Below are 11,351 nucleotides of genomic sequence, written 5' to 3'. Positions count from 1 at the left end.
AAACATTTATTACATGATTTACATTATCTTCTTTCAAAAGTAAAAAAAAAGTGCAAATTCATTAAAAATAAAATAGATAAAGTATATGGTAAATTAATTGTTTTGAAAATGACATATACTGTATGACATGTACTTTATACACAATTATTCTTTCACTTTAAATTTTAAACTATAAAATTAAATATTTTTATAATGTAATTTTTTAATTCATTTGTTTACATACTATCTTTAGTTGGTTCTAAAATTAATGATCTTTTATTATTCACTTTTTTTTGTTTCTCAATTGACTTATAAGCTTACTTATCGTCTTTAATTAGTTTGTCTTGAACTTTGAAAAATAGTACTTAACTGCATATTTTGTGCTCAGCTAACCACTAAAAACTGGTGTATATTTGAAGCAAAAAAGTTCATGTCTGGCAAGGGGTAGGAGTCTAATATGTACGAAGGGACACTTCATAAGTGTCTTTGAGCATCAATTTTGCTCAAAGACACTTTTGCACTATGGGTCAATTTTGCACAAGTTGAATTTTTTATGAATTTCTCTTTTACTATCACTAATTACCCTTAACCCTTACCTTTGATCAGTATTTTTTAAATGTTTTTTATAATTAGTTTTTTATTGATTTTTTTATTGATTAATAATTTTCATAAGCCTTTTTTATTCTAATTCTATCTATCACTCTTACCCTAAATCGGTATTTTTTTTTGTTTATCTATTAGTAACGGCATGGTAAAAAGCGCGCCGCAAATTTTAGATCACTATCACAAAATCCACAGCAGTAGGATTTTATATTCTCAAAGATAAATAAACTTTTACATAACAGTTATAATAATATTTTGGGTATACTATCAAAATCCGCCCGCGTTTAAAATCTACCCGATCAAAATCCACCCGATTTTTTTTTCATATTTTTTTTTGTTTTTTTTTTAATATTATTTTTTCAATTATTTATTTATTTTTTATCTATTTTTCACTATCACCCCTAACTCTTACCCTCGATCGGTAAGCGAATCTCGAATTTGACTGGGTGGATTTTGATCGGGCTAATTTTAAACGCGGGTGGATTTTGAACGTGTCCGATATTTTGTTTATCTTAAGATTGGTTTTCTCATTCTAAAGGTATCAAAAATGATTTAATCAAAAATCTTTTTATTTTCATTATTAATACCATTAGATTATACTATAGCCACAAGTTTATACTATGTAGTTATTTCTTTAGAGGTATTAAGTCTACTAATTTACAATTCTTATTTGTTGACAAAGTATGCACAAAACAAAAACTATTTTAGTATACTATAAATAAGAAATTTAAATATTTCTCTAAAAATATTGCTTCTAACTTTTTTTTAATTAATAAAGATTTTAAAACATTTAAGTTTGTTGTACATTGAAGAACTTATGTTTGTAACTTAAAAAAAATGTTAGTACAATAAAAAGAAAGTCAATTAACAATAATGTTAAGTTAAAGGTAAAATCACCTAAGAATATTATTTTATACTTGGAAAGTTGATCTATTCTTTTTTTAAGCTGAAAGCTTAAAATACACTTAAGCAGAACTTAATTTTTTAATAACAAAAAATTAAGCTAATATGTAAAAATATTGTTACAAAAAATTTTAATTCTACAAACAAGATGTTAAAATAGTAAAGTATATTACAAACTAAAACTTTCGTATTTTAACATTAGAACAAATTTATCACATCAAAAGTAATAAAGATTAACTTCTGAAATTTGATAAAATATAATAAAAAAAAGCAATAATTTGTTACTTTAGCTTATTAGTCTTATAGCTATAAAAAAGCTGTAGTTAGTAATTTTCAAATTTTACCATGCCTTTTAGTTTATTCTGTACTTTCTATTTTTTAATTTTATTTAATTTTCTATTTTTACTATCACTGTTACCCCTAACCCTTACCCTCGGTCGGTATTTTTTTTTGTTTTTTATGCTTTTTTTTTTGTTTCCGTTTTTTTTATACTTTTTTTTCTGTTTATTTATTTTTATTTAATCTCGTGCAAAAGTGATTCTCCTTACAAAAGTGTTTTCATGCAGAAGTGACCCTTTGGGCAAAAATGTCCCTTCGTGCAAAAAAGTCTTCGTGCAAAATTGTTCCTTCGTCCATATTTGACCCTTCGTGCAAAAGTGTCTTCGTGCATATTTAACCCAATCCCCTGGCAAGACACCCACCCAATTAAAATAGCTGTCAGGGATTCCCCTCATATTATTTATTTTTGTTTTCAATGGCAATGTCCAACGTTTAAGAATGGGAGCCGTTTATGAACCACTCGCGATTGTTTTTTACTTTTACTTTTCTAACTAGTTTATTCTAAACTCGATTATTTTTTTTACTGAAAATCTTAACACAGTAAATTTAAATTTACCGTTTTAACTGGATTATTTTAAAGTTTTAAATTTGTATAAACAGCAACTAAAATAGCGAAAACCATAAATTTTCATGAAAAGTCTGCAGCATGTCTTATTTAATAAAAAAACATTAAACAATTTGTTTTTCTGTTTTATATTAAATAAATATATATATATATTAAAAACAACAAATTAAGTAAAACGTAGTTATTTAATTGCCACAGTATTTTTTTTGGTGCTTGTTTGACGTCTTGGAAATAAAGTTTCAAAGTGGTGTTTTAAGCTTGGCTGCATTGAAAAACAAAAGTTGTCTTGTATATATATTTCATAATTTTAACTTTTTAACCTATACCTTTACCCCTCTTATCCAAACACATAACAAATAAATCAAAAAAAAAGTTTTGATAATCAAAACCATAAATAGCATGGAAAAAAAAAACATAAATTAAACCTTGTTTCGATATTTGCGAAGTAATTGTATGTTTATCTATGATCCTTCAGTTCAAGGGTATACTATCAAAATCCACCCGCGTTTAAAATCCACCCGATTTTTATTTTATTTATTTACTAACTTATTTTGTATATTATTTGCATTTATTTATTTATTTTTCACTATCACTGTTACCCATTACCCTCGATTGGTAAGCGGTTGTCGAATTTGACTAGGTGGATTTGAACGTGTGTTAGTTTTAGTCAATTAAAATGCCCTAGTTTGAAGAAAAAGGAAAACATATACTATAGCTTAAAGAACAAGCTTATTAATAAAGTTCGACAATCTTAGAAAATGCAATTTTATTCTTCTATAAGTTTCTCAATACATCGTTGTCCATAAAAAGTTCAATTAATAATAACTTTAATATATATATAAAATACTACGTTTTACAAAAAAATTTGTTTCACAGTTCTGTTAGACAGAACAGCTCTTCTCTTTGTTTATTTTTACAATATCTTAAAACATAAGTCAAAATTTAAATGAAATTAATCAAAAATTTTAAGGATTGTTACGTCACCAAAAAAATCATTAAAAAATATAAGACACACTAAATTTCCATAAATTTCGTCCTTACTAGTTATGCAATAGTTTTTAGTTAATGCTAGTGCTTCTAGCAGCGTATTTCTAGAAATACTAGGGTAGAAGTCTTTGACATCAAACTTAATAATCTATACTTTTGTTTGTTTTCAATATTAATAAACCAAAACATAGGACTGCTCTTATTTAATATATATATATTTATAAGAGCAGTGCTATATTTCATCAGAAAAGTATTTCTATGCACAAAATAAATAATAAACTAACTACAATATGATAGCATTAAAAATCAATTCGATTGAAATCTAAAAGTGCTTTTGAGAGTAAAATCTAGCAGACACAAACTCAATCAGGTGTATTAGATGCGTTTTTTATTGGTTGGTTGCAATAGTACTGTTTTAGTTTTTTATTAAGGGTATTAACACAGCAGTACAAAAATTTTATTTGATCTTATTAAACTCTTGATCATGTCAAACTCATGTAAACTAATTCATTTTACAAACATGTTTAAACTTTCCCAAATAATTTTTTATAAACAGTATTAATACAGCAGTACTAAATTTTTATTTGATCTTAACAAACTCTTGATCATGTCAAACTCATTTATATCAAACTCATATAAACTAATTCATTTTACAAACATATTTATACAGTCCCAAATAATTCGGTCACCAAAAATTGAACTTTAGAAATGTCCGGCCTGCGAAAAACTTATGGGTTTCAAAACAATCAAGCCTGTTGTTTCGGGAATTTCAAAATCCGCAGAAATTCAACAATATGAAATATAAGCGAACATTGACTTTTTGGCAACTTAAAATTATATCAAGTGCTATAAACATTTTTAAAGAATATTTGTTTTCAAAAGGGCTTCTGTTTACTGGCTGTTTTTAGTATTTAAAAATTTATGCAAATTGGAATGCGAGCAGTTTTTTCTATTTTTAAGGTAAAAAACATTCAAAGTTTTTACAATAATGTAAAAAGTGGCTTTTAAAAATAACACAACAAAATTTTAAATCAATATCTAAACAATTATTTTTACTATTTTTTAAAATATAGTATGTCTTTATCGAAAAAAAATTGTCTGAAAACTCAAAATATTAGATCTTTGTATTTTTATAAAATTGTTGTTAATAAAAAAACAAGTTTCAAAGTTTAGCTTTCAAAACCCTAAAAAGAAAGTTTTACTTTCATCTAAATATGTTTTTGTAAATATACTTATAGATTTTATTGTATGCGCTTTAAGACATAGTAAATATATAGAGATATATGCCATTAAACTACCCTAAAACCCTTGAGTTTTGGATACAAAAACTAAATTGATTAAAATTACAAAACATTTAAACGTTTTAAATTTAAAACAATTTTATTACCAACTCTAAATCAAATTAATTAACAGTGATAAGAAAAAGCCATAAATGGCGCTATTTTGTGCTGTTTAAACAATATATATATTTTTAGGTAAACTGTGTAATATTTTTGGGCTGTTTTTTACTTTACCACAAAGAAAAAATAGGCTTAAACAAATCAGTTTTCACAACTCTTAAAGACAAATAGAAAAGTTCTAGTATCTGCGTGGTTTATCTGTAAAGATAAAAACCCTTCTCTTTATTTACAAAAACTTAATTATCGTAAATATTATGGGTGGGTGTCAAATATGTACAAAAAGTCACTTTTGCACTGGTTTAACTTTTTATTTTTATTATACCTCTTAGTTTTTTTTTCTTAACTTTGTATTATTTTTTCAAACTATCACTGTTACCTTTAACCATTCCCTATTTTTTTACTATAACTGTTACCCCTAACCCTTATATTTGGTCGGTATTTTTTTTAGTTCTATATATATATTTTTTAAACTTTTTGTTTAACAAATATTAGTGCAAGGCTTTGCTTAGTTATTAAATTTATATAATCATGAGGCGTTGGGCTGTGTCAATTTTTTTTTTTAACTTTACCCACAGACGGTCGCTTTCAGTACTTCGTATTTTAGCCCGCTTCGTTAGATTTCAACAGCGGTTTCACGCGACTGTGCCTACCTGATGACTAAAACCGGTCGTAGGTTGTCTCGGATGCTGTTGATCTTGCAGTAAAGTTCAGTAATTATTATTGATAGCGCGAAACGTCTTAACTCTGTTGATGATGGCCGTAATAACTACTTAGTTATTAAATAAATATTTAAAATAACTGCTTAGTTAGTTTTAGAAAAAAAGTATCACATTATCTTAAATTTCTTATCGATTTATAGTTTTGTAGGTAATTACACTAAAACACTTTACTAAGAGTGTAGGAAAATTTAAATTGCCTTTGTACCAATACTCGTTGAGACAACCTTTAAAACCTTCGCGTTAATCTCTGTGAGCCATCAATTCTCACTACAAATTGATCATGTGGAAGCACCTTTATTACAACTCAACGCCTGTCCCATTTACGTGGATGGTTGCCGCTCTGGTTCTGCAGTAGACACCTACTGCCAACGTACAAAGGTCGCAACTTCCCAGCTTTGTGGTTGATAGTTCTGCATTTTTGACGAATGTTGTATACAGTGCCTCTTCTTTTAATTTCCACGCTTCTCTCCATACAGGTCGCACCGCAGGATTAGAAAATTTTTCCAGATTGTTTAGAAACGCAAAACCATCTCGCAGCTGTCTTCCATATGTATTTTCAGCTAAGGATACTTTACAGTCGCTGTCAGGGGTTTCCCTCAGCTGAAGCATCACACTTAAAAATATATCGGTATCTAGGCTACCTGATTCCGTAACATTGGACCTTAAAAGTCTTTTTGTTGCTTGCTTTAAAGCAACTTCTGCTCTTCCATTTGATCTTGGATAGTATGCTGAAGCTACTCGATGTGTAACATCCCAGGTTTTAAGAAACTCCTTGTAGAACTAGACGAAAAAATCCACCACCACTTCAACAACTATATTGTAAAGATATTTTATATAAAAAATAACTCCTTGTTGAATTTAGTGAATTTAATAACAATGTAAAATATCAGAAACAAGTATAAACTAAAATGAGCTAAAGCTTAATAACTCTACAAGTACAGTCTTATGGTCAAACAGAAAAATCTGATGCTTGTGAAAAATGCTGAATATTCTAAGGCAAAAATTAAAAAAAAAAAAACTTTGCTAAAAATAGGACTAAAATAACGGGATTTTTGTTCTTTAATTAAATTCATTTAAACAACTTAAAATACATTCGATTTTATAATCTGACCTAAAAAGTAATAGAGTTAAGAAAAAAATTGATGAACGTTGTATAAAAAAGACGTTTGTAAAGCAACAGCTAAAAGCAGCAATGCAAAGTTTATGATTAAATTGCAACGTAGTAACTTATTTTGTAAGTATATGTTTTTTTAAAGTCCTTATTACTTTTTAAACAAAGTTAGTTATGAATTAAATTTTCAAAAAAAGATATATATTCAGGATCTTTCAGTACAACTACTTCAAATTCGTCATAAGTAACTTCCTGCAGAGAATTAGTAAAAAGTTTTTCATAAAGTAAATCTACATCTTCTTTGCTTAAATCAACGTTATTCGTCTGAAACAAAATAGTAGTGAAATGTTTTTTATCAATTTTTTGCGTATTTTTATTGACCAGCAAATTAAAAACGGATTTACATTTTTCCAAATCTTTTTTAAACCATTGTAAACGACCTATAAAAAAACTAATTGAATCTATTAAGTCTTTTTGGTTATAATCATACATCGAAAAAATCAATTTGGAACTATTGCAATTTGGAAGTTTAAAATAGCTCAAAAACATTTCATAGTTTATAACGCCTGTAGGTTTTGATATGTCAGCAAATTTAGATATTAAATCAAGGGATTCCTCAATTGTTAGACCGTAAGTTTTGTTTAACTCATTAAACCCAATGGAGCCGCTAAGACAAGGTAATCCATGTTTTTTTGCTTCTTTCATTAATTTATTATCTTCATTTGAAATACTTGAACATGGTATGTTAAGAAAGCTTGAAAACATTTCTCTAACATGTGAAGCATACAATTTAGGGTCATTTTGTTCTTTCTCACTAGGGTAGTAAGGATCCATATATGTAACTTTAATTTTAAGTCGAAACTGACACAAACTGTACCAAAAAAGTTGTCTTAACTTATTTGAGTTCTCACCAACCCAACTAACTGTGTTCCAACTATTTAGAAACTCTATTGCAACAGGTTGTACTGGAACTCCCGGTATAAATGGGCCATTTTTAAATTCAACAATCGAAGATCTATTTGTGATCACACCTTCTGGAAAAATTATTAGCTGTGGCCATTCACGGCTCTGTGCTCTGTTATTAATAGCTTCAATTGTAGCTTTTCTCGATGACTTTTTTTCTCTTTTGACAAAAATTAATTGGGCAGCTTTACTTATTGCGGCAGCAAAGGGTGCATTTAGGTTTTCGATTCGAGAGACAGCTGAGGGAAATGGTGAATTAAGACTAAAAAGAATTCCGTCAAAAATTGATGAGTGAGAACAAGCAACTAAAATAGGAGCTTCTTTAGAATTTACTCTTTTTCCAACAACTTTGACCCAGTAGAATCCTATAAAAAAATAAGTCAACCTAAGCAACCATCTTAGAGGATTAATAAGTGTTTGACGGAACTTTCCTACCGGATGTTTAGAATTAGCTTTCATTCCTATTGAAACAATGAAAGCATATAACCAAGTTAACGAAAAAAATAAGGTTCCAAGGATAATTTTTACAGGAACAATAAGTACTGACATAAACAAGATTTGTAATTTTCTCCAAAATGAAAGCTTGTGGCTAAAAGTAAAAGGATGATCTGCTCTTAAATACTCATAATAAGACTCGTGCATTTCGACAATATTAGAAATATCATAAACTCTTTGAGACATTTACAAAAAACCTAGGAATCGCTTCAATTTTATATATCATTTATTTTATTGAAGTAAAACATTTCTAAGTCAAACAGATTGTTAAAGTTTAAAAAATGGTTGTTGATAAAAAGATAAAACTTTTAAGTGTTTACAAATAAGCAGTATTGTAACTAGTGTTGTAAGTAGTTTTTTAATCAACTAATTGAATTGAACTACAAACAGAAGCAAAGTAAAACTAAAACGATACAAAAATCTATGTAAATTGAATCTAAAATGCTTTATCTTTAAAAGCTTTTACACTGAGAAAGCATGAAAAAAAGTTTTGCTTGTTTAAGTTTTTTTTAATAATATTGTTAAAACGATTAAGTATTATAACAGACTTTAAAAGTTCAATTATTAAAACACTTAATTATAGAAAATTAATCTAATAAAACAAATTTGCTATAACTATTAGTTATAATAATCGAATTCTGCTCTTTCATCTAAATCTATATTCATAATTGTTCGTAGAACACAGCTTTTAACAAAAACAGCAGTTCTTATTTCTGATTCAATGTATTCTAAACCATTATTCTCACAATAGTTTGCTACTCTTGACCAAGACAACTCTCTTTTGTCAGTTTCTGCAAATTCTGTAACTGGCTGTTCTAACTCAAGATAAGGTATCTGATCAATACAAGCTGTAGTCTGTGTAAACCCAATTTTGTATAAGGCATTGTCTATGTCTTGTTTTTCTTTTTGTTTTTTGATTATAAGAGATTTCTTTTTAATAAAATTTTTGTAAAGAGTTTCAAGAACATTTCTAGCTAACTCCATACAGTTATTGTTAAGAAGAGTGCTTAATATTTCATTCATTCTTAGCGGCAAACCATTTTCAGCTCGTTGTTCAGAAAACCTTGAATAATCATCAGCATGGATTTCTTTTTGTTTTTCAATACTATATAGTTCACTACAAGAAGGATTATATAAGAGCCAAACTAAGTCTTGGTTGTTACATTTCACTAGCAATTGTAAGTAATCACTACTTTTAAAACAAGCTGTCTCACAAGCATAAAACATAAGTTGTTCATACTGACCTAGCTTACTTAGCACAAAGCATACTTTTAAATGATTTTCCTCTACAACATACATTTTATAAGCAATATCAAGACATAAGACACGGTGCTTAGTTAATTTATTACTGTACTCAGTAAGCATGTCTCCTATTTCACTACAAAATGTATATGCTTTAGTTTCAGTCCAGTGTTGCATCAACTCAACTTTGTTCTCTTTGATTATATACTTTATAGCTAAAATACTCATATCTTTATCTATCTTACCTTGCTGACAACCTTTAGAAGAGTTCATTAAGGCTTGTATAAACATCATAATCGGTGAAGGAATAGAAATACAGTTGCTTGAAGCTTTTTCAAACCACTTCATTACTTCCATATGCCTCAGTACTCCTCTTGGGCTATAAGCTGCATGTACTGCAGCTTTTTTGTATTCAGTTTCTTCAAAAAGTTTAACAAACTTATCTATATAATCTAACAATAAATCAGCTTCTTTCAAACCCCAAGGGTCATCATCTATTGAAATTTCTTGTTTTGCTTTACTTTCAAGAAGGTTATTTTTCGACTCAGCCATATTAATATCCATTACATGCCCAATAAAGTCATGTCGATCTGTTGAGTTATTGCTTTGATGTTCTAAAATCTTTTTTTTAATTTTTACATAAATTATTTTTAGTTTCTCTTCTATATCTTTCAAAAATTTATTTTGTTTTTCTAAATTTTCAACTTTCTTTGTACTACTAGCTATTTCTTTATTTAATGTTTTTTTATTAATCAGTTTTACATACTTCGTATATTTTTCATCAAGTAACTGTAACTTTTTCTTTTTAATTTTGTTAAGCGAATACTCAAGTAGCTTTTCATCTACCCAATCTTTTACCTCTAAACCAGGTATTGGTTTAGCATCATTTTTTATTTGGTAATTACTTCTGTTTAATTCCAGACTGTCTTTTGTTGGATTTACAGTGACAGTAACTTTGTTCAAGTTTATACTACTACTTTTTTGTACCTTTGGTTGACTATTTTTTTCTGAAATAACCTCATCTTCTATACGTGCTTTTTGACCATTTATCTGTTTATATTGAGATATTTGTTTTTCAAGAAGATCATTTGACTTTAATAAAGCTTCTAATTTTTCTTGTAAGTCATATTTTCGCTTTTCATAACCAGACTTAGTAGCTTTTATAAAGCTAACTGTGTCAATTCTATTTTTAACAATCAGGGTTTCTTCATTACCCGAATCTATTGTAGTAATACATGACTCATACTCTCTTTTAATATCAGCTAATAAGTCTTTGTAAACAGATACTTCATCAATTAAAATATTAAAGCCAGCCTTGTAGATCGAAAATCTAATAGGATCAAAACCAATAGTAGAACAGCCTGACTTATCAATTTCGCTTGTAATAAAGTCTTTAACATTCTTCACTGCATTTTCACTAATTTTTGAATGGATTGGGGGTAAAACCTTTTCTTTTACAAAACCTTTATTTATTTTTGTAAAAGATGCATCACTCATTTTATAGAAATTTAAAAGTATAAAATTGTTAAAGTAAGACTAAGAACTGTTGCAATATTAATCTTGTTAGTATTTAGACAAACTAAAAGTTGAAGTGGTAAAAATAAAAGGTGAAAAAAAGTATAAACACATAAACAAACCCAAAAATGTTTATTTAATTATTAGTAAATTTTGTTTAAATTATTGTGACTACTACTTTATTTCAATATCTTAAATAAAGATAAAATCATTCAGAAAAAAATTAAAACATTTAATTACTTTACAATATTTATCATTAAAGACCTGAACAAAATAAATTAGTTGGAATATAACAACAAAAGTTATCAATACTTGAATATTTTTCGAGGGACATCTTATTTTCAATTTTTGTTTGATCAGGGGAAAATTTAACCTGTTATTTATAAATATTATAAGTAGATTATAGTTTTAATAAATAAAGGCATAAATTTGACATCGTTTTGTTGATTTTTAACTAACCATAAGCTGGTTTCTACAGGTTTTAAATATTCAAAACAATTTTTGAGATAGAGATGGTAAAAGACAATAGG

At 27.6% G+C, this 11,351-nt stretch overlaps 1 protein-coding gene across 1 annotated transcript; it reads right to left on the bottom strand.

The window, feature by feature from the left end:
* Positions 1-8,682: 8,682 nt before the first annotated feature.
* LOC145847691 (clathrin heavy chain linker domain-containing protein 1-like) lies at positions 8,683-10,803 on the bottom strand. Its single transcript, XM_082953677.1, has 3 exons — positions 10,350-10,803; positions 10,073-10,232; positions 8,683-9,910 (listed from the first exon to the last, which is right to left on the bottom strand). The coding sequence occupies exons 1-3, from the start codon at positions 10,801-10,803 to the stop codon at positions 8,683-8,685; spliced, it is 1,842 nt and encodes a 613-aa protein (XP_082809803.1).
* Between the last annotated feature and the right edge of the window lie 548 nt (positions 10,804-11,351).

Source organism: Thalia democratica, unplaced genomic scaffold (assembly GCF_965202585.1).
Source record: "Thalia democratica unplaced genomic scaffold, ktThaDemo2.hap1.1 HAP1_SCAFFOLD_1048, whole genome shotgun sequence".
In the NCBI taxonomy this organism is placed as follows: Eukaryota; Metazoa; Chordata; class Thaliacea; order Salpida; family Salpidae; genus Thalia; species Thalia democratica.
Note: the sequence above shows the minus strand (reverse complement) of the source record. Positions and strands in the feature narration are given on the sequence as shown.